This window comes from Mesoplodon mirus (genome assembly GCF_964341445.2).
Source record: "Mesoplodon mirus genome assembly, chromosome: 1".
NCBI classification, from domain to species: Eukaryota; Metazoa; Chordata; class Mammalia; order Artiodactyla; family Ziphiidae; genus Mesoplodon; species Mesoplodon mirus.
In genome coordinates this window covers 6,626,497-6,652,949 of record NC_138976.1, presented here as the reverse complement: position 1 = coordinate 6,652,949, position 26,453 = coordinate 6,626,497, and the positions used below count along the sequence as shown (strand labels likewise).

Sequence of the window (26,453 nt, the reverse complement as noted above, 5' to 3'; positions counted from 1 at the left end):
GTGTGTGGCAGGGTCTCCCACCTCCCAGAAGAGGGGCTCACTTGGAACAAGCCTGACCCCTGAAGATGCCTTGCCCCCCATCTTCATCCCAGCTGTGACTCCACCCCAGCCCTCCCCCTGGCCCAGGACCCCCAAAGACCAGCAACCAGGAGAGGTTTGTAGGGTGAGCCCTGACAGCAGATACCAGCCACCGGGGATGTGCGTTTATTTGTGGGTCAGGGAAGGCCTCTCCTCACTGCTCACCCGTGTCCACACCTGGGCTTGGGCACCAGCAGCCATTCACCTCTGAGCGCGATGTGATGTTGACGGCAGGAGAAGCTGGTGCCCCTTAGGGCGGCCTTGTTTCAGGACTGTGTGTGCAACACCAAGCTGGGCAGGAAGGACTCCTAGAGCGAGAAGGAGGACCAGCTGGGCGTTTTGGGGGCCTCTGGGCAGGAGATGGGGTTCCCTGGGCCCAGGGGGATTCTACACCACAGCCCGAGGGGGCAGGCACTGTGGTCAGCCCCATTTTACAGATGCGGAAACTGACACGAAAAAGACCCCACCGATCGAAAGTTAGGAGCTTGCGATCTGAACCCAGGCAGCCTGGCCTGAGAGCCCACCCCTTAGCTGAGCACATACGGGGGTTTTACCCAGAGCCCTGGCCACCCCACTGGGCACCAACCCCCACCAGGCAGGGGGGCTCCAGGTGGCTGGCTGCCAGCAGTTGCTCACTAGCTTCTGGCTCCAGGAACAGGGCGATTTGCCCACCTGCTCCAGAAAGGTTTTGAGGTCCCCCCGCTGCCTCTGGGTGGTGGGCCTGGGGATGATGGGCAGGCTGCTGTTCATAGAGGTGTCCTCAGAGAGGTGGCCCTTCGGCTCCAGCGTGGACCTAAGGGGGACAGGAGCCCATGAACTGTGTGGACCCTGAGTCCCAGGTCTACCCATGGCTGGCAGAGCCCTCAAGGGCCCAGACCACAGCTGGACAGGGAGGTGTACAGGATGAGGAGATGCATGAATCCCATCCCCTTCCACAAAGCCTCACAGGCCAGGGAAGTCCCAGCCGATGAGTTGGCCGTGGTGTCCTCCTTGGCCCTGGGATACAGGGCTTTGGGCAAACTCTCCAGCCATCTCCCGACACACCTGTACACCTGCTCCGATGTTGCTGACCCGCTGGCTGTCCTGTTCTCGAGGATGCCCTGCTGGACTGGAGGAGAGAGAGCACGGGTGAGATCTCCACCCAGGCGGGGCACCTATACCCCCCTCTCTCCTCCTCCCTCTGGCAGGCAAGATCTGGCAGAGTCCTGTCTCCATGGCAACCCAAGGCTCCCAGTGCCTTCTGGCTGCCTCCAGGGAAGGCTCTGGTTTTAAAACTATCCTGCATGACTGTTTCTGCCTCTATTACCGAAGCTGTGCCCCCTACCCCCTCCCCACACCCCCACTCCTGCTTCAGCCCAAAATGGGCCCCATTTCCCACAGTGGGAAGGCCAGTCGTCCCATCATGTAAATCCAAGAGACGATGCTGAGAATCCTATGGGGATGGAGAGTGTTTCCTGTCCAACAGCTGCCCCTCCGGCTGGTCAGGAACCCCGAATTCCTCAGGATGGAAAGGGCTGGGAAGCAGCCGCTGAGCTCCACTCTGGTGTTCTGGGGTATGACTACAGCCCAGTGGCTGACAAGGAAGCGTCTCCCATGCCAGCCAACTGCCATTCCCAAGAAACTTTCTCCAGGTGCTCCCTTTCCTTGGATTCCCAGGGGTGGCCAGGGGGCACTCTGGCTTCTCTTTTCAGCTGCTGTGTCATCTGCCCTCAGGGCCTTGGCTGCCCGATCAAACAACCAGAAGTTGGGCAGAATTGCAGATTCCACCTCCAACTTCCTGTGACCCTGAGGGGGATGGGTCGGGTTCCTTCTGAATCAGCCAAGGTCCTGGATTTTGAGGGCTTTGCCCCCAGCGAGGCTTTGGGGCAGCCGTTCCCTGAAAGCGCACACAGTGGGTGCTTAATAAATAGATGAGGCTGTTGGACTGCTGGATCCTGAGAAGAGAAGGGGCTGGGCAGATGGGGAAAGCAGGCCTTAGGAAGGATCATACCAGAGCAAAGACGTGTATTCTTCCCGCCTCTTGACACCCACTTCAGAAAACACTGGAAACTGTGCCAACATGAACAAAGCTCTGCCTAGGAACCTGGGCCTGGTGGTTGGTTCCTAGCTTCTTTGCTGGACCAGGCAGTGCCAGCCTTCTGTGGAGGTGTGACCTTCTAGAACTTTCTGGGCACCCCCCAAGCCAGGCCTCCGAGGTCTGCCTTCAGGGATATGGGAAAAAGATGCTTCAGGTGCCTTTGTTCCTACCTTCTCCAGCCCCTGGAGGCCACGTGTGAGGTCTGCAGGCTGAGGTTGTGGGTTCCAAGGTGGGCAGATACAGCATGTGGGAACCCTTGGCAGTGAGAAATCCTTCCGTGGTAGCCAGGCCTGGACAGCCACTGTTTCCTGGGCCACAGCTGCAGCCTTGGGACACCTCTGCTGGGCCTCAGACCCTCTACTTGGTCCTTGAAGTTCACCCCAACAGCCTCCAGAGAGGCCCATTCAAGGGCCTCCTCCACCGGATCAATGGCCTCTTGGACTTTTTGGCTGGCCCCTAATTCCCAGGACCCAGGGCCACAGCCTCTGCTCTTCAGGTTTCAGGCTGGAACTTTCTGGAGTCCTGGAGCTCCTCTTCCTGTCTGCTCACCTGCACAGCTGCGTTCCCAGTAGCGGAGCGCTGTGTCCCGTAGCATCTCATCCGCAAACCGCACGCGGAAAGGGCAACACCACCTGCGGTGCCCTGAGCCTTCCCCTGAGGAGTTGTGGGTGAGCACGGCCTTGAGCCTGGGGGCCTGTGTAGCGTGGGGCCTGGTGAGAGAGATGAGAAGGGCCTGAGCCCCCAGCCCCCCATGCCACCCTGACAACACACATCCACCAGGCCGGAGCTCCCTGTGGGATCCTGACAATCACAGCTGGCCTCTCCTGAGCACTTCCTGCCCTTCAAGCAATGGCTTGTAACAGGCATCAGCCCACCAAACCCACACAACTCTGTGAAACACGATCATTATTCCCATTTTACAGATGAGGAAACTGAGGCACAGAGGGTTTTTGTTTTTCGTTTTTTGCAACTTGCCCAAGACCGCACAGCTGGTTAGGGGTGGAGCCGAGATCTGAATTCTGGTTCCAGAGCCGGCTCTTATATCAAGCAATTCAGCAGAGACAATAAGGATATGAACTCCGGAGTCAGGCAGTCCTGGGTTTCAATTCTGACTCTGTTGAGCCTGAGTTTCTTTGTCTGTAAAATGGGGATCATTGTGCCCACCATACAGGGTTGTGAAGAGATGATAAGCACCGTCCCCTGCACCACCACCCAGGCCAGGGTCTGCAGGGCCAAGGGTAAGCATCTCTAACTGAGAACTGTTCTTTTTTTTTTTTAGGCTCCGGACACACAGGCTCCGCGGCCATGGCTCGCGGGCCCAGCCGCTCCGCGGCATGTGGGATCTTCCGGGATCGGGGCACGAACCCGTGTCCCCTGCATCGGCAGGCGGACTCTCAACCACTGCGCCACCAGGGAAGCCCGAGAACTGTTCTTATAATCGTCAATTATGCCCCTTCCCAGTCTTGCGACATGGGGCAGACTGCCCTCAAGTCTCCATTTTACAGTTTTCCCTTTTAAATTATGTACTATGTATTGTAGGCACGATAATAATATCCTTATAAGAGTCTGGTGAGTATCAGATAACTTACGTGAGGCATCTGGTACAGGACCTGGCAAGGAAGGGGCCTGTGCTCAATAAAGGGGATCTGTTATGGTTACATTTATTAATTTCAGCCTCCAGAGCAAGGCTGCAGGAGGGCTTGCTTGATTCTTCCACAGCTCTGTTATTCAGAAATGCCACATTTGACCTTACGTACAATGCTTATTGATATATCTGACTCCATTTATCTGACCACATCTTTATGTCTGTTTGGACACAGAGGGGACGCTTTTCATAAGCCCATTGAAGAGCCAGGCATCCAGGAGATGGCCAAGACAGTGTTGGCTACAGGCATTGGGACCTAGTTATGCAACAGCTGTTTGCTTATCCATGCCTGCTTGGTGCTGGCCTCAGGACCAGCCAAAGGCTTGCCCCAGCTGTGCCCACTGGTCTGAAATCTCAGCTTCTCCTCTCAAATGCTGCTGGAGCATGTTCTAATGCACCCAGCTGTCCTCAGCAGGGCCTACTAGGGAACCCCACACACCTTAAGGTGCTCAAGAATTAGCTCCTGAATGTGAAACACTGTGAAGATATCCATCCTTGTTGTTGCTTACATTCAAGATAATGAGTTCCATACTCTTATTTATTATATCTTATGAGAAGTAGTGTGTTTATTTGGTCTGATTGATTTAAAGTTCCTGGGTTGGCAAATGTGTTTCATTTCTGGCACCTACACTGATCCACTGGTGGTGTCTGCCTGGAGCACTGTGTCAGGAAGGGTTCTGAGGCTCAGTGGGCGAAAAGTGCTGTGATCAGTTAGTACTGTCTGCCATGGGTCCAGGAGGAGAAGGAATGGCATGTCTAGTGTATTTCCTCTCCCTGGTCTTTAAACTCATGGGCAATGCTCTTCACCTTTCATCCATGTTTAAGCCTGTTTAAGCAGGAGGAATTATTTCTGCATTCTTTTCCCCCTCCATTAGAGCTACAGTATCTAGGTCCAGTTAAGCTCTAATGCCCAGGCTCTTCCTACCCCCACCCCTTATTTTACTTCCCCCGATATTTGACATATAGTAAAAGCTAATAAAGGTTAGAGGAAGAAATGGATGAATGAATGGTGGGGTTGTGTGAAAGGATGGAAGACTGGGTAGCTGAGTAGGTGGGTGGACAGATAGATGAATTAATGAAAAGGTCTTTTTTTTTTTTTTTGACCACACCGCATGGCTTGCAGGATCTTAGTTCCTGGACCAGGGATTGAACCTGGGCCACAGCAGTGAAAGCACCGAGTCCTAACCACTGGACCGCCAGGGAATTCCTGAAAAGGTCTTAATACAAGGATTGGATCTTAGGAGGATGGGCACATGTATGGATGCATAGGTGGGTGAATGATTATGTAGATGAGTGTGTAGACTTGTACATGGCTTCAAGACTAAAAATGGATAGCATCCTGGATTTACAAGTGGATGGAAGGATTGGTAGATGATCAATCCCTGGATTCATGGGTAGATGGATAGAATTGTGGGAATTTGGGAATAGCTGGATGACTGGCTGGCTGGCTGGCTGGATACGTGGATTAATGGATCAACAGGAGACCTGATTCATGGGTGGATGGATGGATGGAGAGATTCATGAATAGGTTTTTAAAAGACCTGGTTCACAGATAAGGTGTATTCACGGGTGAATGGGTGAATGGGAGAATGAATATATGAATGGATTCATCGATGAATTATGAAGGTGTTGGTAGAAGACCTGATTAATGGGTGGATGAATTCATAGATGTTGATGGATGATCCTTGAACAGGTTGGGAGAAGACCTGATTCATGGATGGACACACAGATGGATGAATAGGTGGACAGATGGATACATTCATGGGTGAAAGGCAGAGGAAAGAAAGGAAGGAAAGAAACGCTCTTTCTCCCCACTCCCCTACCCCATCCTCCCATAACGCACTGATTGGTCTTCTCGACCGTGGTGAATTGTGAGTGATCTCTCCTGAAGGGCCCCAGGGCAGGTATCTGATGGAGCAAAATCTTCTTAAGACTATTCTTGAAGTACAATGACTGGCCCCTTGAAGACAAATAGGCCACACCTGCCATGAGTGATCAGGGTCCCCCACAGTCAGAGCATTGATGACAACCCTGTCCCCACCAGCTGGTCACTGACACTTACCCCAGGTCTGGGAGGAAGGAGTAGCGGGGACACTGAGGAGGACTTCCAGAGTGTTCTGACACACCCCTTTGATGTTGTGATGCTGAGTTTGCTGGGAGCCAGGAGGAGGTGGAAATAGTTCTGAGTCTTCTCTTGGGGACAATCCTTACCAGGCTCTTCCTGGTTGCATGGCCTTGGGCCTCAGTTTACTCATCTGTACAATAGGGGCAGTGGTAGACCCGCCCTCAAGGGGTGGTTGCCATCGCCAGGACTCTGCCAGGCATACTCTGCTAACACTGCCATTATTCTATGCCAGGTGGTGGGACCCCCACCGGAAATGACTCAGCTCCCCCGTGGGGGCCGTAGGGGCCTCCCTCCGTGGTTGCGGCTGCTTCGCAGACTCAGCCCTGAGCTGGCATCGGAACTGCCAGGACCGTCCGGGGAGGAACTCTCCTAGGAGGTCGCCCAAAGAGTCGGGGTTCTCCCTGGCCGAGCCCGTGCGGGGGTCCTCGCACTGTCCAGGCCCGGGTCCCGGGTCCCGGGTCTCGCCGGCCAAGAGCATGGGCGGCAGCAGCAGCGACCTCAGCCCTGTCCGGTTCCGGGCCGCCCGCTGGGCCACGGTGGGCAGGACGGGCAGGCGCGACCGGGGGCGCCTGACGCCCACCCCGGGATCCGAGGGCGAGGACTCACACGCGGGGGCCTCCCACCACTCGGCACCGCCCTCCGAAGCCCTGGAGCCCCCGGAGGCCCACGCGCCAGAGGCTGCTCGGAGCTCGGGCAGCAGCAGCCTCGGCAGCAGCGGGTCTCTCCGTCTACGATCGCCACCGCCGGGGAGCCCCTCGGGCGCCACCTGCTGGGCACAGGAGCTGGGCCGACGCCGGGGCATGTCTGGCCCTGCGCTCAGCTCAGGGCATCCTCAAGCCAGTGGGGGCGGTGCCGTGTGAAGTGGAGAGGAGGGCGTAGACCAGCCTCCAGGCCGTAGCGCCCGGAGCGGGGCAGCGTGGTTCGGGGCTACTACCACTGGCTCGCCAGACAGTAAGTGGCTTCAGGCTAGAGCGTCCGATCCTGTTTCCTCACCTGAAAAACGGTGACGGTGAGAGTACCCACTTTTTTTTTTTTAGTATCACAAATGAGGTCTTTTATTTGTCACCATTAAAAGTTTGATTTTTAAACAGATTCCTGGACTGGTGGTTCATATCCATCAGCTCGTTCAACTTTAGCACCTGTCTCGTCCCCAGTAGCTTTTCCAGAACTACCACCTTCACCATGTAGCTCCATGAGTTTTCCCAATTCAAACTTGGGCTTCTTCAGCATTTTTACTTTTCTAACAGAGACATCATGGAGTGGATAAATAGACTGGCAGGCCTTTTCTATGTGTTTTCCAATGCTGTCTGGAATCAATTTATTGACCACCTCTTTCAAGTCATTTGTCTGCACCTCTCGGGTCATGACTTCCATCATCTTCTTACGGATCTGGCGGACCTGCTGGTGCCGGGCATAAGAGGTCTTCCGAATCTGATTGTTGCGTTTTTTAGTAAAACCCACACAGAAGAGACGAAGCAAATAACCATCGGTAGTCTTGACATCAACGTGAGCTTCAATCATGGTCTGCCATTTTTTGACCGTGGAGCACATTTTGTCACGGGTAAGATCCATGCCATGGAAGTTAGTCAGGCTTTGCCCTGAACATCCTCAGTAATAAGCTTGAATTTTCTAAATGCAACTTCATCATTCAGCAGATCAGCAAGGCTCACTTCAAACACACGACCCTTGAGGCCATCAGATGCAATTTTGGTTCCTTGAGTTCTCGTGACTAGTGTTTTCCCAATATTTCTTATATTGAACATAGCTGGTGCTTTCACATCATACCAATCTTTCTTAGAAAATGGGTCAACCACTTTCTTCTTGGCTCCCTTTTTACCGCCTTTCGTAAGGCGCTTGTTCTTTCCGACCGCCATGGTGCTGCTCTGAGAGCCAAAAGGCAGTACCCACTTTCTGAGTTACTGTGACTTTAAATGAGCGAGCACATGTAAATGGCTTAGAATAATGACAGGCACGTTGTACGTGCTCAACGAAGCCTAGCTGCTGTTGTTATTATATTTTAAAATTATTATTTAGGATTTAGTCTCAGTTCCACTACTTATTAGCTGTACCCTTGGGCAAGCCAATTAATGAACTGATCTCAGTGCCCTCATCTGCAGAATGGGGATAACCCAGCGCCTGCTCCTTTGTGAGAATGAAACAGCACCACATGGTAGAGAGCACTTAGCACCTGGAGTGTTCAAGGTGCTGTTACTGTTGTTGACACTGAGGTGGGCATTGGGAAACCTGGAACCAGCTTGAAAGGGTGACCTGCCCTGCAGCTGCCCATTCCTTCTGGAGCCCCAGAGTCCCTTGGGTGGGAGCTTAGTGAAAATACAGAGGCCCCAGATTCCGATTCGGAGGTCTGGGGTGGGGCAAGACGTTTTTTTTTTTTTTTTTTTTTTTTCTTCTTTTTGCGGTATGCGGGCCTCTCACTGCTGTGGCCTCCCCCGTTGCGGAGCACAGGCTCCGGACGCGCAGGCCCAGCGGCCATGGCTCACGGGCCCAGCCGCTCCGCGGCATATGGGATCCTCCCAGACCGGGGCACGAACCCGTATCCCCTGCATCGGCAGGCGGACTCTCAACCACTGCGCCACCAGGGAGGCCCTAGGGCAAGACGTTTTTAACAAACTCCCCCTTTGGGAGACGGAGCCCCAGCCCCGCCCCCCCATTTCTGACACTGGCGTCTCAGAGCCTGCTTCCTCCCTGCCACACCCCACTCCCAGATTGTTGTCAGCTCTGAGCTGGTTTCTAGTGTCACACTCATCCTAGTGGGGCTTTGGGGCGGGGCCGGAGACGGTCCCCTGAAGTTAGAGGCCCCTACCAGGTGGGCTGCTCCTTGGAAGAGCCCGTCTTCCCGGCTTGGTCCTTCTGCTGGCCCCTCCCTTCTGCCTCCATGGCCTCTTCAGGGTCATTATGATCCACCCCTCACCCAAGGTGAAGTGGGCACTGAGGCTGGGGGGCAGAGGGCAGGGCTGTTGTGCTCAGGATGCCAAGCCTGCAGTCACAATGGAGCGTGGGACTCCTGGCCAGGACAGCCAGGCCCAAGCCAGGGATGGAGGGCCCTGGGTTCAGCTACCCTCTCTGGATCTGGGAGGCTCAGGTGGGTCATGTTTGGGCTGGGTGGCTTTGGAGGTGGAACTTCCACTAGAAGTCTGGGTAGTAAGAATGTGGTGGGCCTGGAAACTACGAGGAACCAGTTGTGAGTCCATGCTGTGTTCCTGCTTGCTGTGTGGTGCTGGATAAATCTCTCCTTTCTCAGGGCTCCGTGGTAAAATGGACTGTTGGGCTCCACCTGTGACTCTTGGCTGGGAGGGGGCAGGGAAAAAGCTTGTATTGTAAAACTTGAGTGGGGGATGAGTGTAGTTTGGACCAGTAATTTCACTGGCCTGGTAGGATTTTACAATTTGAAAATGAAAAAAATGACTTTGGAATTCAAATGACAAGATGTCTGCCTGGAGGAGGCATCCCAGACAATGTAATATATTTCTGAAAATACTCCTCAGCCAGGGATGGAAGGGCATACCTCCTTGGGAAGACAGAATATTGAGTGGGGAAGGTGAGGAATTTTTATATTTATTCTAAGGATATGTGAGTTTTTAAAAAATGGATGAGGAACACCAGACTACCTAGATGATTTCTAAGGAGGCCTCCAGCCCTTACATGCTGCAAACATTTATTGAGCATCTACTGTGTGCGAGGCTTGGGAATTCAGAGATGCAAGAGGCTTTGAGGTTAGTGGACTGGCCAGACCTGGAAAGGCCTTGGAGTCCAGGTGTAGGGAAGGGAGTTTGTCTTCCATTGACAGGAAAAAAAAGGTAGGGGTGGATTTTTAGGCACCCCTAAAAAAGCTAGGCTCAGAGCTGCCCCCCAAAGATTATAGAAACCTCCAGATTGAGATTGCCCAAGATTTATCCCCTTGCCATAGGGACATGGAAAATGAAGCTTGGGAGAGGAGCCCAGGCCAGGGGAACCAAGTCTGACCTGCGGTGCCCTAGCGAGGATGCCACATAATATGGACAGATTTGGGGGACTCAAAAGCAGGTGGGGCTTTTCAGGGCAGCCCCCCCCCATAGCTTTCACTTCATTAGAGCAAACACACTTTAAGCCCCTCCTTTGTGCAACGCCCAGAGGAAGGCACTGTAAATTTAAGCCAGGATGTCAGTTTAGGAAAAAAGAACTTATGATGGGCTGAAATCTTGACGCATAATATCCCACAAATTCAATCCTCAGAGCATTCCATCTCTCTGGCAGAAGTGGAGACTGAGGCTTGGAAAGGTTCACAAGGTCTACCTACAGCAAACTCTCATTTCCATCAAGGCTGCTTCAGGGACCGCTCAGAAATTCTGTGTATGGCAGGAGCCTAGGGGAGGGCAACCTTTTGGGAACAGAAATTTCATGGATTTGCTCTGCTTATTTGGAGTGGCAACCCCTTGGCACTGTCAAGGGTATTTTTCTTCCTTTTTTTTTTTTCTTTTTGATCTGTATAGTTTAAGATGTTAATTGTTATGGGTGGGATTAAGGCTTGCATAAGACTCCCCCTCCCCTTTTTACCCAGTGGAAATTCCACAGAACGCTCGTTTTTAAAAGTCCAGCCTTGCCGCCTCCAAATGAGCTGCAAGCTGGAGGCGGGACAGGGTCGGCGCTGCGGCTTTTTAGAGCTGGGAAGCTCTTCCCGGGACAGTACTCGAGTTAGGTCCGGAGCCCACGGGGCGGATCCCGATGCGGCTCCGCCCCCGGGAGCCCGGAAGTGACGTAAGCGGGCAAAGGCAGCGCGCGCCGCGAGGTGTCGCGTCTGGTAGAGGTTAGGCGGAGCTGCTTGGGGGCTGGTGGGGGTCTTCGCCGCCGCCGCCGCCGCCGCCGCCGCCGCCGCCGCCGCCGCCTCCGCCCTCCCTTCCATTTTCCCGTCCTCTTCTCCCGGGTCCTAGGAGCCCCCGCGTGGGGTGAGTAGCGCGAGGCGGAGCGGGGGACGGCGGCCGCCGGGAAAGGGGAGGCCCCGGCCCCCAGCTGCCTCGGCGCCCTGAGGCCCCAGCTCCTCACGTGACCCGGGCGCGAGCCGGCAGGGCCCCACGTGCGCGCTCCGGGGAGGTTCGCCGTTAGGCCGGCCGGCCGGCCCTGGGCCCCGGGCCCCAGGTGGGGTGGGAGGAGGAAGGCCGAGGCCCCCCAAGCCTGATCAGGGCACTCCCCCACGCCGGCTCCCGCCGCAGCAAGTTCCTTTCCCTCTCTGAACCTCAGTTTCCCCTGTGAGATACGGGTAAGGAGAGCACCCACTAGGAGGGTGGGTGTGAGGATTCAGTAAAATGGTCAGATCAGAGTCGGGCACAGGGTAGTGCCCGCTTACATAGGCGTTGCTATCATATTTCACCTTGGACCCGACCCCAGTTAGGGGTCAACATAGGTGCCGCTCAAAAGACAGCCCGCCGCGAGGAGCCCTTGGAGCCAAGGTCAGCCTGTTGGCAGAGAGGCTGCCATATCAGAAGGCCCAGGCTTTGCTGCCCATCAACTGTGTGATCTCACTCTGGACCGTGGTTTCTCTGTACAATAAGGGATAGAACCAGCTGGTGTCAGAGGCCTTGCGGGTGGGGCTGGGCAGTATTGCACATGGTCTGGATGTATGGAATCTGCCCAGTGAGATGGGATGAACCCCTGGGAGAACTAGGGCCTTGACCCAGTAAGAAGTCTGGATTCCGTCCTTATTCTCTTCCTGGTTTTCTGTGTGTGTGCATCACTCCATGAGTGGAATGGTTTTTCTCTCTGTGAACTAGGGACTGTGGCAGGGTTGAAGTACATGTGGAATGCTTTGGTGGAGACTAGAAGCCGTAGAATCACAAAGATAGAGTCACCAAAACCAGCAGGGTTTCCATGCTTCCATGGATGGGAAGCTCACTCCCCTCTGCGGATCGGCAGAGCTGAGTCACTGGAATGACCACCCAGCAGTAACAGTAATAATCCCTTAGGTGTAGCCAACACTCTGGTTTATAGGGCCTTTCAGCACATTTTCTCATTAGAGCTTCACACTTGGCAGAGAGAATTGATGAGAATCTCATCTGACAGAGATTTTTGAGATTAATGCATGCCCAGCAGTGTATGGATCACTTTATGCTTTTATATCCACGTTTAATCATCACAGCCTTCCTATAAAGTCAGTGTTGCTGTTCCCATTTTATAGATAAAGACACTTAACTGAGGTTGTGTCTTATCTGAGCTTACACAGCCAGTGAGAAGCGGAGCCAGGATTCAGACGTGGTTCATTCAACTCCATCAGAGCCTTTGTTTTTAAATCCCCCCCCCTTTTCTTTTGGTCTTCTTTACTCCCTCCCTCCCTTGCTTTTTCATAGAACACCCTGCCTTTCTCAGAAGTCCAACGGCCGTCCACACAGAGCCAGGGAGAACAGGCCCTGTCCGCGAGGCTGTGGGAAGGAAGAGGTGACATCAGGCAGGCTCTTGCCTCCCGAGGCTTCCAGGCTTTTCCTTAGAGGCTGGTAAATGAGGAGGATGAGCTGAGCCTGCAGAGCCTGATGGTGGCAGTTCCAACGCCATTCTCTTCCATGGATCCTGGGAGGAGAGTAGTAGCTGGGGCGGCTGGCCGGGGTGGCCCTAAACACCTTGGAGGGGGCGTGGGTAGGTGGCCAGGTGATCATGAAGGATTCCCAGACACATTTCACTTGCTGAGGAGCAGAGATCCCTGTGAGCAAAGGGTCCCACTTCCCCTCCGAGGGCACGAAGCCAGACCGCCCAGGCCCCTCCCCTGTCCCTGCGGCCACGTGGCTCCTTCCTCGCTGTGATCCGGGCAGAGTGCAGGAGGACTTCCTGCGGGTTGACTGACAGCCCGCCGTTCCCTTTGACTCCTAAGGACCTCCTGCCCTCCTCAATCTGGACGCTGGGAGGCAGAGTGTAGACAGGGCCCCAGAAGTCGCGTTTACTAATGAATCTAAAGCTGTTAGAACAAATGTCAGGGTTACACTTGCCATTTCCCGGCCTAGACGTGCCTCCCCTGGCTTGTTCCTAGAATCTACCCGTAAGTGGAGTTCTGGTAAATTGGGTTATTCGGGGGACCTTGACATTTAAAGGAATCATGTTGTAAGGCTTTTGGTAAAGCAAAAAATCGTATCGTCAGTAAAGGGCTTCCGTGATAATCAGGTTTGAATGATGCAATTTTTGTCTGTAGGATTTTCTTCAAAGTGCAGAAGGACTAGCCGCACAAAGGTCCTTCTAGGATTCATTCAGCAACCAGTTAGGAAACGCCCACCTCGTAGCAGGTGTTAGGCTAATGGTGTATGACGTAGCGTCCCTGGGCCTCGGAAGCTTGCCTCCTGGGAGGGAAGGCAGACAGATAGGCAGAGAGAGTACAGCCAGGGAAGCGTCTGGCCCCGGATTTATTCTGTTCATTTGATGGGAAGGGAACTTTGTTGAATACCTATGAGCTACATGAGACGCAAGAGAAATACAGCGATGCATCTCAGGGTGTCGCCACTGCTTTGTAAGGAGTTCCCAGTCCAGTGGGGAGATAGACACAACTACAAAACCAGAAGTTTGTGTGAGGCGGACAGGGCCGAACGCGCCGAGCTCGTCCGAGCGGGAGCACTGCTGTGTGGCCGGCTGTGGTGCTGTCCTTCCTGGGTGACGGCGGAGGGGCTGGGAAGGAGTTGCTGTGCTGCCTGTCGGCAGGGGCTGGGGAGCCCACCTGGCCTTTCAGACCGCATCCACACAAGCAGCCCCCAAGCCCAGCAAAGTGAACGGGAACGTTCAGGCTGGCGGCTCCCTTTCCTGTCAGTTCTCAGGGAGCTCCGGTGACACTTACTCTGCCACAGCTAACATTCTTGGGGACTGGCAGCTCTCCACGTGCTTTTGCTTGTCACGTTCTTCGAGGCTGGAACAAGAGTTCAGTCTCACAAGCAGCGTGCCACTTCCTCCTCGTGGGCTGGGGGTAGCTTCGGGGGCTGAGACACGGGTGCGGGACACTGCCGTGAGCCAGGGGTGGGCGGCAGCCTTTAGAACTGAGGCCCCCCCCAGCCTGTTACCCCAAAGGGCTCTTGGGTTGGTGCCGTAACTGGAACCGTCCTCATTGGAGTCCCAAGCCCTGTACCTGAACGGGGAAGGGAGGGGATCCGCCTGAGAGCTGATTCAGGAACCTGAAGAGGGGGTGCAGCCAGGGGTCTCTGGGGGCACAGTGGAGGGGGTCTACGGAGGGCGGAAACCCAGGTCTAAGGGCGACCCTGCTGGGGCATGTGGATGCTGTCGGCTCCCCCCTGTTGCTCAGAAGGCCCGCGTGTGACCCCTGTTCCTGGGGAACGCCCGGGTCCACAGAAGGAGCCGGGGCCGGGGACGAGGGGGAGGCCGCCTTCCCATCTGTTCCCAGCAGCCAGGCCAGGCCCTCCCCTGGTGCCCCCACTGGCTGGCTGGCATCTCCAGAAAGGGCTGGCCGTGGCAGAAGTGGAATTGCATCAGGGAGCAGCATTTCTGAGTTGCTTGGCTGGGGTGGGCCTGCTGCTTCTGGAAGGTTCCTTGTCTTCCAGCACAAGTTCAGAGTGCAGGTGTATGTTGGAGGCTAACTACAGACGTGGCAGTGAAGATCTTCAGCGTTTCTCATGTTTTGTTCCCCTTCGCTTCTTCTAGTCTCTAAGTTACGTGTCGAAGGCCCGTGCTTGTCCTCAGGGCACACTTCTGTTACGTCTCTTGAAGCTCTTAAAGCACTTCTCGGTCTTACGGGGTTTTCAGCTGGTTTTGAGGACCGTACCGGGAGGTCAGTGACTTAACTACAGCCCCGTGGAGCACTGTAAAGGGGGCGGAGTGAGCCCCCAGGAGCACAGACGTGCACAGCTTTCCTGGGGGACTGGGGGGCTTTCACTCCCTCACTGAGGGACTCCTGTGGCTCGGTGCCGGGACGCAGTGGTGAAAAGGCAAGGTCCTACCATTCTAGTGGAGGCCAGACGGTCAGTAAACAGTGTCATTTCAGGTAGAAAAACGCACTCTGAAGGCAGCAACCACGGAGATTGGGTAAGCGTGTTGGAGGAAGGCACCTTAGACTGGTCAGGGAAGGCCTCTTTGAGGTGACACTTAAGTGAAACGCTGTGTTGAAAATCAGCTGCCCACGTGGGAAGGCCCAGGGCTCGGCAAACGCACGGGCCCCTTGACCTTGGGTAGGATGCCACCGTGGGCATCGCCTCCCTCTACACGGGGCTCGTGGGGTGCCTGGGTCGCGGTGAGTCGTGAGGGTCCAGTGGCCAGCGAAGAGTGCTCAACACGTGTGGGCAGAGGAGGGGTGGCTGCTAACCCCCGTTCTGTCTTCTGGCACGGCCCTGCCGTTCCTGCACCGTCGCCACGCAGCCCCCGCAGGCTGGGTCCCCGCACACCCCTGCCCTTCAGAAACTCAGCTGATCAGTTTCCCATTGTTGACAGACGGGACCCGTGGCCCCAGGCTGCACTCCGGGCGCTGTACTCCAGGCCCCGTCCGCCAGGCCGGGCTCACCTCCCACACTCTTTTCTCTGTCCACACTGCAGCCAGCCCGGCCGTCCCCCGCCCTCTGTGTGGCACGCGTACCATGCCACCTCTGCTCTGTCGCTGTCCCCTTCCAGAGCACTCCTTGTCCTCCGGGCCCGGCCTTCTCCTGGCTGCCGCCCTGCCTGCCATTCGGAAGGGACTCCTCTATCCCTCGAGTCTCCAGAGCGCTTCTTGGCTCAACGAGAGTCCTCGTTTCTGCCCCGTGTTCTCGTTGGTTCCATTTCTTCCCTGTCTCCCCTGCTGTAAGCCTCTGGGTGTCGCACTTTATCTGGACGAGCCTCACAGCGGCTGGAGCAGCCCTGCGCACAGTGAGCATCTGTGGATGAGCACGGTGCCTCGGGAGAGGTGTGACCCTCCACCCCCTATGTGGTGTGGCCCAGCTGGCTGAATGTGGCGCTCGCGGTGGGCCTCCGCTCTGCCATCAGGGCCCGGCCGTCTGCTTTCACTCTCCCCTGTAGCCCACGCGGCTGCCAACACAGCCTTCCAGAAGCACACACGTCAGGCCACTCCCTGCTTAACCTAGAGTAGTTCCAGCTCGCTGCTCTTTGGTGTGAAGTCTGAACTAGTAAATATGACCCTTAGGACCCGAGTTTCCCGTTGGAAGGGCAACGCACGCTCCTATGTTCCTGGAACAGTCTTCTTGGTAGCTGAGCGAACGCTTCCTCATCCTTGATGTTAGCTGGTGTGTCGCTTCTCCTGACACCTGTGCTCTGCCAGCACCTTGTACCTCTCCGCAGCCCTCACACACGCGTGATCGTGTGTATCCGCCTGTCTCCCTGTTCACAGACAGCACCTGGCACAGAGTCAGACTCACGGGTAACCGTGGACTGGACCCCGCAGTGAGCTTGTTTCTGTGCTCGCGACAGAGGAAGGGAGGCGTGGGGCTCCTTGGGCCCTGCTGGGATCAGCCGGAATGTCCGCTGTAGGAGGCTTGGGTTCCTTGCTTTGTTTTCCTTTCTCTTAAGTGTAGATCGGGGTTCTCTGTACCCTGGGTTCAGAAGCCACTGAGTCAGGTGTCATGTAGGGTAAGGAAAGAACTAGAAGCCAGGACTCTGGGTGTCCTGCTCTGACATGAAGATAGCTTTGCAAAATGACTTGAATGCAAGAGACGGGAGGCAATGCCCTCTAATGGGTAGAAGCAGGTTGGGGGACACTGGCCACTCCTCTGCATCAGGCAGGATCGTGTGACCAGCAGAAGCATGCGGGGGGCCCAGGGCCCTCAACCTGGCTGCTTCCCTCCTTTTTTTATTCAGGGACACGGCTGCTGAGTCTGGTGCCTGAGCCAAGACGTGGCTGGTGACAGCATGACGAGCGAGGTGATAGAGGACGAGAAACAATTCTATTCCAAGGCCAAGACGTACTGGAAGGAGGTCCCGGCCACCGTGGACGGCATGCTCGGGGGGTATGGCCACATCTCCAGCATCGACATCAGCAGCTCCCGGAAGTTCCTGCAGAGGTTTCTGAGGGTAGGCAGGGCTGCTGTGCTCTCCAGGAGGAGAGGCTGTAGCGCTGGTGGCACGCCTGCCCTGCGTGGGGCGCCACCTCCCCGCTCGCCGCCACAGGGTCACCCCGTCGTGTCCACGGCCCAGGCCTTGAAGAGCGGGTGGGGCGGGGAGATTCACAGGCTCTGCCCCGAGGTCACCCGACAGGCGGCGGCTGTTACGCTGGGGCCTCTGGGTGCCGGAGCGGAGCCGTCTTCTCACAGACTGTTCCGTTTTTCCAGAGGCAAACCCTTTGCTCTCCTGCCGTGTTTGCAAGCATCTGGGCTGTGGGTGTTGGCCGTCCGGCCAGCACAGGCTTCTAGTTCCTTGCCCCGCCACCCTCCTCTGTGCCAGGCTGGCATCGCCGTGGCCAGAGCCTCCCTGCCTGTCCCTCGGCAAACACTGAGGCTGCTGCTTGCCCCCTGCGCCACCCACGTTCCATCTTCCCAGATTTGTTCACTGAGTGCCCTCTTCCATCCCTTCACTGCTTGACTTCTTTATTCTCTCTCTGCTGCTGTCCTTTAATGGGGTTTCAGGAGTGACAGGAGATGAACGCACCTATTTGATTTAACACCTTTAAGTGGGGGTTGGCTTTCATGTTAGAAACACGTGGCCCAGAAAAAGGCTGTGCTGTGCTTATGCCCACTGCTGGCCCCACCAGTGCCAGCTGCCGGCCCGTGCCCAGTCCTGATCTGAGTAGTTGCAGGGGCTCATGAGGAAAGGCCCCTTCACAGTGACAGGGTCCCTCTGGCTTTCTAACCCTTCCGTATAGTCCGTGCCCTCTCTGCTTTTTCAGGAAGGCCCGAACAAGACGGGAACCTCGTGTGCCCTGGACTGCGGGGCCGGCATCGGGAGGATCACCAAGAGGCTGCTCCTGCCTCTCTTCGGAGCGGTGGACATGGTGGACGTGACGGAGGACTTCCTGGTCAAGGCTAAGACCTACCTGGGCGAGGAAGGCAAGAGGGTGCGGAACTTCTTCTGCTGCGGCCTCCAGGACTTCAGCCCGGAGCCTCACTCTTACGACGTTATCTGGATCCAGTGGGTGATAGGTGAGCATCCCGCGCCCCTTCTCCGCCCGCCTGCGCATCTCTCAGCGCAGAGGCCGGGCTTCCCGAGGCCTTGGGAGCTGAGGCTCCGGCGCTGCTGCAGAGGGCGGCCAGCGGGGATTCCTCGAACCCTCCCTGCACTGCCCAGGACCCCACCTAGAAGGTTCATTTGCTTCCATGTTTTGTTCCAACTCAATACCTGCTGTGACCCATTTGGGGACAGATTTTGTTGTTGAGAAGTTTGACTTATCAATAACTTACCGCATTCAGAGAATGTGGAAATGAGTTTTCTTAAGAAGGGTTTTCAGTAAGAGGAAGAGTTGAAGCCCTGCTGCCCGTCTGCTGTTCGCGGTGAGCGAGCCCTGTTTTACCATCCGGTCCTGCACCCACTTGGCCTGACGGCGTACCCAGGGTGCTCTCCTCAGGCTGCCGACCTAGCAGGCGGCCACCTCCTCCAGGTGGGCGGCCCAGGCCTGCTGGGAACACGCTGGATTCGCCCTGTATTTCGTGGCCCTCAAAAGCCTGTTAGGAGTTGTAACGTAGGGAAGGAACTCTGTTTGGTACACTCCGCCGATCCAGGCCTAGGAGGGGCGGGTGGAGTGTAGGTGCTGGGCCCGGCCTGGAAGTCACCCAGTCAGGGTGAAATCCCAGCAGCATACTTTGTGAGTGCCCTTGGGTAGGTGACTTCTGAGCCCGTTTCCTCTTAAAATGGGGATTGGTAAACCCCTGTGGGCTGTTGAAAGCCAGCGGCCCTGCGTGTTCAGCACCGAGTAAGTGCTCAGCAAGTGGACACGCAGTGGCGCGGAGGGGCTGGCATCCTTCCCTCGTGACGGCCTCTGCCTCTCCCAGGCCACCTGACCGATCAGCACCTGGCCGAGTTCCTGCGGCGCTGCAAGCGGGGCCTCCGCCCCAACGGCATCATCGTCATCAAAGACAACATGGCCCAGGAGGGCGTGATCCTGGACGATGTGGACAGCAGCGTGTGCCGGGACCTCGACGTGGTCCACAGGATCGTCCGCAGCGCGGGCCTCAGCCTCCTGGCCCAGGAGCGGCAGGAGAACCTTCCGGACGAGATCTACCATGTGTACAGCTTAGCCCTGAGATGAGTGGGGCTGGCAGGAGAGAGGGACCAGTGTGGGGTTGTGGGGGGGACTGGCAGCCACGCGAGGTCCACAGGCTCAACCTCGACGGTTCGGGGGTGCTGAGCGGGGCTGCGAAATATACCTGTCTGCCGGCCACTCACTATACAGACTCTTATTAAAAAGGCATAAGGGGACCCAGTCGGGAGGGGTGCCGCTGAAGGGGGCAGTGAGGCTGGAGCGAGCAGCGGGGACTGGGCCCCTGGTGCTCGCCCCGTGGGAACCCGGCGATCCCATCCGAAGTGAGACACCCTGCTTTCCGGTACCACCACCTGGCCTCCCTGCCACAGGCCTGGCTGGCTTCAGAGGAAGAGAGTAGCCATTAAAACGGCTGCTGAGGACTTTATACCTCCAAAGGGGAGGGGAGCAGGGCCCGTGGAGCCTGCGGCTCTCCGCACCCTCCTGCCTGCGCTGAGCCTACGCGGTGCCTGCCGAGTCGTGCGGTTGATGCGACGTCCACGCTCCGAGTGCTGTTTGGAGATGGGCCCGTAACGTGAGCGTCACCACAGCCTGCAGGGAGGGGAGAGGCCTGGGGCTTCCCTCTGGCTGTGCCTTGTGGCTCCTCCTTAGGGGGCATTTTCAGTCAAAAATAAAAGGGTGAACCCCTGTACCGGAAAGGCCTTTGCCAGTCTGGAGTGGTGCTTTTCTTTACTGGGACAACAGGGTTGTGCTGCTTGGAAACCGCTCTCCTAAGCTGGGCCTCTCATGCCTGCCAACTCTGCTTCCCTGAACTCGGGAAAGGGCGGTGGGGGGGCAGGGGGACGCGGGGGCGAAATGTTACACAAGGACCTTTAAGGCCAAGGGAAATCGGTTTAATTTTATAATATATCATTTGGTTGTCTCAGCTCATCTCCCAGGCATTTACACAATTCACAGTGACCACCCTGTGTGACTTGCAGACAGCCTGGTGAGGGCTCAGCACAGGGCGGAGGTTGGCTTTCAGTCTCGGTGGCTTTCTCCGTCAGATGAACCCTCACAAAGCGAGACATTTTGGAAAGACGGCGCCTGGTCATGCATGACTGCTTTTTAGAAAGCATGGTCCCCAAAACCCCAGGTTTGGCACAAACAGAGCTGCCACCAGAGCAGAGCCCTGCACCTCGGTGGGCAACCGGGGCCCAGAGCTGCAGATGCCACAGGGGTCAGCTCAGCTTCCTCCCTGCCTGCCCAAAAGCACTTACTTTCTGACAGACTCTGGAGTGAAGAGGCGCGTGGTAAAGGGTCTCGGCTGGGCTGCACCCCACGGGCCCCTCCCGCCTGCTCCGGCCTCAGCCACATCTCCACGCAGGGCAGGCCAGCTTCCTGCAGCCCGCAGGAGGGCCCGGTCTCGGAGCTACCCTGCTTCTCTAAATGGCTGGCGCTTCCCTCAGGTTAAGAGGGTACAAACGTGTCCCAAATCTAAACCCTGTCCCTTGTTCCACTGTGGGGTGAGACTTGGGGGTGCTGCCAGAGGGAAGTGGGGGCGGTCTCCCTGGAAGACAGAAGCCTCTCCCCACTGGAGCTCTTGCAGCTGCCGGGTCCCACCTGGCTTTCCCTGTCCTCAGTAAGGATCCAGTCTCGCCTCCAACATGCACCTTCTGACAGACGGGGCTGAAGGTTCCCTAAGGCCGCCACGGGTACTTAAATCCACCAACAGGTTGAGCTGCCCAGACCCTGTTCCCTGCAGTCGCAGCTGTCAGATGTCGTCTTCGACGGTGCCACTGTGCTCACTGAGGAGGTACCACTTGAGCCTGTCAGGCAGAGGTAGGGCCTTGACCTTCGCGTCCACAGGCCACGGCTGAAGGTAGAGCCGGATGTAAACGCGGCACAGGTGCTTGAGGGGTGGGGGGTAGCTCTCCAGCTGCCTCAAGGAGAAGTGAAGGGCCTGGATCTTGTCTGCCAGGCTGCCCACGGGATGGATATCGAAGTTTTCGGGCAGCTGGAGTTTGTGGGAGTTAGTCACCATGAGATCCAGGACGGTCTCGGCTTTGCGCAGCAGGTCCACGTGACTCTCGTCCTCCGCGCAGCCGGGGTGGGAGCACAGCCTCTCGAAGATGATGTGGAAGCCGGACCAGCAGGAGGCGCCGTGGAGGGAACAGTTGTAGGCGGCCCCGGACTCCAGCAGGAAGCGCAGGAGAGGGAAGTGCAGCTTAAAGCTCTTGAGGCAGATGTGCGTGAGGGACTCGTGGGCCGGGCACTCGCTGGGGTCGGCGCCGTGAGCCAGCAGCAGCTGCGTTACTTGGAAGCAGAAGCGGTTGATCAACTGGGCCTCCTCTTTGTCACCTCCCACCGTCTCGCCCAGCAGAAAGATGATGCAGGTGAACACGGTGTCCCCGTCTTTGGTGGTAGCCTTGACATCCGCCCCTAGAAGAACCAGGAGGGGGAAGAGACGGTTGGAGGAGGCCTTACACGCTGGCAAAGCAACGCTTCGTGTTCCGGGGGGCAGCGTGGAAGGACAGGGCTCACCTCCTTCCAGCAAGAGGCGGATGTTCTCAGTGTTGTGTATCTGCACGCCGTCACTGCTGGCCAGGGCGTGGAGCAGGGCGGTCTTTCCTGGGGAGGGAGAGTGAGTGGGGGGCAGTGGGGGGCAGTGGGAGGCCGAGGTCAGGCCAACCCCAGAGGTGGAAGGGAAATACAGACCTCGGGATCAGAAAACGAACTTCAGAGATGACTGACCTCTCTCAGCTAGGGCTGAGGGTGACAGGTTTCTTTCTTTTGAATTTTTTTGAATTTTTTATTCTTTGAATTTGTTTACTTTTTATATAGCAGGTTCCCACTAGCTATCTGTTTTACACATGGTAGTGTATATATGTCAATCCCCATCTCCCAATTCATCCCACCACCAGCCCCCCTGCCACTTTCCCCCCTTGGTGTCCATACGTTTGTTCTCTACATCTGTGTCTCTATTTCTGCCCGGAGGATGACAGGTTTCTCTGGCCATTCTTCCTCCACTCACACAAAAATGGGAACAGAAGGGCCAGGGAACGTAGGACTTTTCTAGACTCTGAGATGCTACCTGAGACTCAGGCTGGGTCTCTCCCGACAGGGAGCCCCGTCCCTCAGAAGCTGAGCGCACAGGTACCCCACTTCCTCCTACAGATGCCCTCACAGGGCCGATGACGCACTGGCTCTCAAGCCTCGGCGAGTCAGCAAAATGCACCAGTGTGCGCTCGGCCGTGCTGTGCCATCAGAGGGGCTGCCTCCAGCCTGCCTGCCAAGCCATCGCCCCGGGTTACCCTGGGTAACCTCACAAGGCAATTCGGCCCAGGCCCACCCTGCTTCTCTACAGGAGGCACCCACCATGCTTGTCGGCCGCGTTGACATCTGCTCCAAGGTCCAGGAGGCGCTGCAGGCAGGGCAGGCGCTCCGGCTCCTCGCTGGCCAGGTCCAAGGGGCTGCTCTCATGGATCTGAGTCGAGAAAGCACAGCCGCGTCGGCCCGGGGGCCTGTGAGCTGCTCAGGGCCCCGACCACATCCCCCCTTCAGAGCAGGCCGGACCTGGCTCTTACCCGGTCCCTGCGGTTAATGTCGGCCCCGTGGCGCACCAGCAACCCCACCGTGTCAGGCTGGTTTCGCAGGACGGCGATGTGCAGGGCTGTGTAGTAGGTGACCGGGTCTGAGGGCACAGACACAGCTTCGTCAGCCCTGCTTGTCGGCACATTCTCGCAGGGTCCCAGGACCATGCTGGCAGCCCAGCCCCAGTGCTCCGACCTTAGGGCTCCCAGCACCACGAGGGGTCAGGACACAGCTGTCTTCGTCGGACAGTGCACGGAGGCAGGCCTAGGTTTGGGTCCTGGGGGTGTTCTAATTAATGGACATGGTACTTAATCTGGGTTTTGGTTCCTTCTGTAAAATGGGACCTAAAGAGGGCTGTTGGGAGGAATACCCAGAATGACAGCTCCCTAAGTCTCACATAAAAGCCAAATTCTCAAGGCTGGGTCTCCCAGTGGCTGACTTCAGAATGCCTCCCCCACCTCTCTCAGCTCCTTGACCCTCCAGGAGCCCAGAAGCCTCTGAGCCTGTCCTCAAATGGGGAGGGGAGACACGCCTGGCCACACCCTGTGTCAGCACAAAACCCCCAGGTCGGCCACAGGTCAGCCCTGCATGTCTCCTGGCCGACTCTGCCTGCCCTCCCAGGGTGAGAGCGAAGAGGGAAGGAAAATGGCTCCATCACCATCCCCCAGCACACAAGCTAGAAGCCAACGCCATCATGCTGTCATTTATGCCCAGTGTGTCTTATCTGTTTTCCCCTCTCCCTGTGGCAGGAACAAGAATGCAAGGTGGCTCAGAATGAGTGGCAGAGAATTACATTCCCTGAGCTCTGGGCACAGCGCCAGCAGCCACATTTTCACATTAATGGAAGCAGGGATTTAGCGGGGAGCTGGGGGAAAGTTTGCTAAAGCATCACATGGTAGAAGCAGGGACAAACTCGCTCTTGATCAGAGGTGGTTAAGGGCCATTTGAAAGCCCGCAGGGGGATAGGAGGCCACCCAACGTGGGTTTCCTTAGTCATCATCCATGACATAAATGAGGGAAGTATCTCCCAAGAGAACAGTAAAAGCAGAGCCTGAAGGCTTGGCCGCCCACCCAAAGCAGGGCCACACTTAAGCCACCTACCCACCCCGGCCCCTCTGGGCTCCAGCTGACCTTCGAAGTTGAGGTTGGCCCCATTCCGCAGGAGCACGTCAGCTGCACGCGTCAGTCCCAGCTCGGCCATCTTCAGCAGGGCGTTGCTCACGCCTTCCTGGTAAAATGGAGAGTGGGCTTTTCTCTCCAGCAGCTCAGTGAGCACAAGGATCCGGCTCTCCTCGCTGGCGACATAACTGGGCCTGGGGCAGGAGAGAGGCAGACGAGTTGAGGGTGGGAAGAGCGGTGGGACCAGCTGGCTGGGTACCCTGTGGGCGGGTGGCCTTTAGTCTCCTGATGTCACACACAGGCAGGGCCCTGGCTCCGTGGGGCTGAAAGTCTCTTCAGAAGAGGTTGGTGGTAGAGAGGGCCCAGCTGGATCTGCTCACTGGAGCAGACTCCTTGGGTTTGCTGAGAAAGGACTGGGGCTGTCTTCAGCCTCCCTCCAAGCGGCCTAGAGAATCTAGCCCCTGGCTTGGGTACAAAGCCTCATACACCTGGGCTGTTGGCACTGAAGGGAACTCTTGTGGCCAAGATCAAGAACCAGACACTGACCTCCCCCCACCCCACCGCAGACAGTGACTGTCCCTGAGCTGCAGAGTATGCCAGACCAGCCCAGGCAACCCCACAGCCAAGGCAGTCAGCAGACCTCCTCCCTCGCTCACACCCAGAGACATTTGGTGTTCTGACGGCTGAGTGCACACAAATTCCCAACCCACCTACCTCCCTCGCCAATTCCAACTGATCCCCAGAACGCACACCTGAGCCCCCTTTCCTCTGCTCTTTTCTCCGTTCCACCTAATACACTATTAAGTTTACTTATGACTGTCGGTCTCTCTCCTTTGCAGCACAAGCATCATGAAGGCTGGGGGGTTTAGCTCACTGACGTATCCCTGAACGATGCGCTTTCTAACACCGTTCCCACCGGTTCACGGATAGGCCCACGCCCGTGCAAACTCGGCTACGGAAAGCACATTTCGCACTGCTCACAGATTCCACCCTGCTCCTCTGCAACTCCAGGTGGAGGGCACGGGACAGGCAGGGCGCAGGGTGGGGCCCTGTGGCGGAGGCCCTACCGACACCCCACCCTCCGGCCCTGCCTGCGCTAGCTGGGAGCCCTCACCACCGCCGTCTGTCTTATCTGTCAGGTGGGACACCGCCCGCCCCGCCCCGCCATGTCTGTAGTGACAATGAAAGGGATGCAGCTCCGGGTCGGAGGCGGGAAGGGAGCGACTTACCCGTCCAGGGGCTCCTGCCGCTCGGGGTCCTGGATCCCCAAGGAGCCCAGAATCGCATCCACTAGCGGCTGGTACTCGAAGATAATCCTCCGGAAGCCGTGCAGGAACGGCATTGCGGCGGCCGCACCTTCCGCCGAGGCCGAGACGCCGATTGGGCACGTTCCGGGGGCCGCGGTCTCGGCCAGGTTTGACCACTGCTGCTCCAGTCCCCTCGCCGGCCCACTACACCGCCCAACCAGCTGCTCCACGCCGGAAGTAACTCTGGCACTTCCGGCCCGCTCCAGCCCGGGAAAGAGAGCGGGGGACGACAGCGCCCTCTGCGGGCTGGGAGGACCGCGGCGCGACTGGGCGCGCCAGCTGAGGGTGTCTTGGGGGGCGGCCCTGGGGGACTGGAGGGCGCGGACCTGCAGCCCAGCCGGATCCCAGCTCTTGGAGGGCCCGTCCCTTGCCTGCCCTGCCCGGCTCCGCCCTGCGATCCCGCCCGCGGCCGCTGGGCGCCGTCCGAGCTCCGCCCATTGAGCGAGCACACCGGCTTGACCCCTGTCCAACTCCCTCCCGTGGTGGAGGTGACTAGAACCCCCCCGGCGCCCGCGAGACGCCCTGGATTCGGGTCGGACCACGGCTGGGCCTGGCTCTCGCCTTGCCCCACGCTGACTGGACCGCACTCAACCCGACGGGCGATGGGGATGATTCCTGAGTCTCTGTCCCCTGGAGCTCCTGGCCCCGCAGGCTGCTGGCTCCTTCCACTTTCTGCCTTGATGGACTCAATGAACTTCAGTTTCTTCATCTGTATAATGGGGATAATCAAACGCACGCGAGAACCTGGATCAAGAGCTCTGTCACTGTGCGTGGAAGTGGAGTCTAGCAGGAAGGAGCCCAAGCCTGGGGCCACTTTTCTGGGGTGAAGGCATCCAGCCCTGGGCCTCGCATTTGAACCTCCACAACCTTGAGGCCCACAGTGGAGCCCTGATGTCTTCGTGATTCTGGAAAGTCCGTTATGAAGGTGTGTGCCAGTCCCAGCTGTGCCCGTGGCAGCCCTGGTCCCCCATCTACCCCTACTTCCACCACATGGGCATGGGAGCTCTCCTGCCTGGCACCTGTCAGAGGCAAGCGTTGTTGAGTGAAGTAGAAAACGTTTAGAGATGAATTTAAAGACAACCCCGTGTGCCTATGATTAAATGTAAAAAGATAGATAGAATAAGGCTCCCCTGCCAAGAGCAAAATCAGTCTTAGCAAGAAAACCCAGTCCAAGGTATTCCAGGTCCAGCTATGGCGACCCAGCAGTGTGGAGTACACAGCAGGGGCTGGATAATTGCTCACTGTTATTATCGTTCAGTTTACAAGGTTGCTGTGCATACCAAGCGATGAGTTACTAAAATCCCCATCAGGCCTCAGAAGGCCTCATTTTGCCTGCCCCTTCGTTGCCTAAAGGAGCAAGAAAGAGGGGTGGGGTTTAAGCCCTGTTAGGACAGGCCAGCTTAGGGTTGCCAGAAGGGGCTCCAGACCATAGGGTCCCTGGTTCC

The 26,453-nt window shown here is 57.0% G+C and overlaps 3 protein-coding genes and 1 pseudogene across 7 annotated transcripts; 1 reads left to right on the top strand and 3 right to left on the bottom strand.

Annotated features, from left to right (window-relative positions):
• Positions 1-231: 231 nt before the first annotated feature.
• On the bottom strand, positions 232-6,823 carry LOC309806644 (uncharacterized protein C9orf50). Its single transcript, XM_082625543.1, is given in 8 exon segments — positions 232-357; positions 360-386; positions 715-871; positions 1,025-1,186; positions 2,069-2,127; positions 2,667-2,865; positions 5,863-6,041; positions 6,155-6,823. Coding segments are annotated over 8 exon segments (1,434 nt in total). The 5' UTR covers positions 6,728-6,823; the 3' UTR covers positions 232-279.
• A 123-nt stretch (positions 6,824-6,946) lies between these two features.
• On the bottom strand, positions 6,947-7,804 carry LOC309805918 (small ribosomal subunit protein eS1-like; annotated as a pseudogene). The gene has a single exon. The product of its transcript is annotated as a small ribosomal subunit protein eS1-like (transcript).
• A 2,880-nt stretch (positions 7,805-10,684) lies between these two features.
• On the top strand, positions 10,685-19,711 carry NTMT1 (N-terminal Xaa-Pro-Lys N-methyltransferase 1). Of its 3 annotated transcripts, none has more exons than XM_082624305.1 (4): positions 10,685-10,865; positions 16,678-16,890; positions 17,702-17,954; positions 18,801-19,711. In XM_082624305.1, the coding sequence occupies exons 2-4, from the start codon at positions 16,729-16,731 to the stop codon at positions 19,055-19,057; spliced, it is 672 nt and encodes a 223-aa protein (XP_082480431.1). In that variant the 5' UTR covers positions 10,685-10,865; positions 16,678-16,728; the 3' UTR covers positions 19,058-19,711. The 3 variants fall into 3 exon arrangements, with proteins under 3 accessions (XP_082480431.1, XP_082480433.1, XP_082480432.1); XM_082624307.1 differs by having other exon boundaries at positions 10,703-10,726; XM_082624306.1 differs by lacking the exon at positions 10,685-10,865 and adding an exon at positions 10,872-11,176.
• Positions 19,712-19,890: 179 nt separating this feature from the next.
• ASB6 (ankyrin repeat and SOCS box containing 6) lies at positions 19,891-25,202 on the bottom strand. Of its 2 annotated transcripts, XM_082619328.1 has the most exons (6): positions 24,931-25,202; positions 23,714-23,895; positions 22,576-22,682; positions 22,367-22,475; positions 21,533-21,619; positions 19,891-21,430 (listed from the first exon to the last, which is right to left on the bottom strand). In XM_082619328.1, the coding sequence occupies exons 1-6, from the start codon at positions 25,041-25,043 to the stop codon at positions 20,763-20,765; spliced, it is 1,266 nt and encodes a 421-aa protein (XP_082475454.1). In that variant the 5' UTR covers positions 25,044-25,202; the 3' UTR covers positions 19,891-20,762. The 2 variants fall into 2 exon arrangements, with proteins under 2 accessions (XP_082475454.1, XP_082475455.1); XM_082619329.1 differs by lacking the exon at positions 22,367-22,475 and having other exon boundaries at positions 21,191-21,430.
• Positions 25,203-26,453: the final 1,251 nt, after the last annotated feature.

What these genes read in the sequence shown, in the direction of transcription:
- NTMT1 (XM_082624305.1), top strand. Translation starts at nt 16,729, where the DNA reads ATGACGAGCGAGGTGATAGAGGACGAGAAACAATTCTATTCCAAGGCC. An exon ending in TCCTGCAGAGGTTTCTGAGG is followed by an intron (nt 16,891 to 17,701) that starts GTAGGCAGGGCT and finishes CTGCTTTTTCAG; the next exon opens with GAAGGCCCGAACAAGACGGG. An exon ending in CTGGATCCAGTGGGTGATAG is followed by an intron (nt 17,955 to 18,800) that starts GTGAGCATCCCG and finishes TGCCTCTCCCAG; the next exon opens with GCCACCTGACCGATCAGCAC.
- ASB6 (XM_082619328.1), bottom strand. Translation starts at nt 25,043, where the DNA reads ATGCCGTTCCTGCACGGCTTCCGGAGGATTATCTTCGAGTACCAGCCG. An exon ending in GGCCAACCTCAACTTCGAAG is followed by an intron (nt 22,683 to 23,713) that starts GTCAGCTGGAGC and finishes CTGTGCCCTCAG; the next exon opens with ACCCGGTCACCTACTACACA. An exon ending in CCGCCTCTTGCTGGAAGGAG is followed by an intron (nt 21,431 to 21,532) that starts GTGAGCCCTGTC and finishes TGGTTCTTCTAG; the next exon opens with GGGCGGATGTCAAGGCTACC.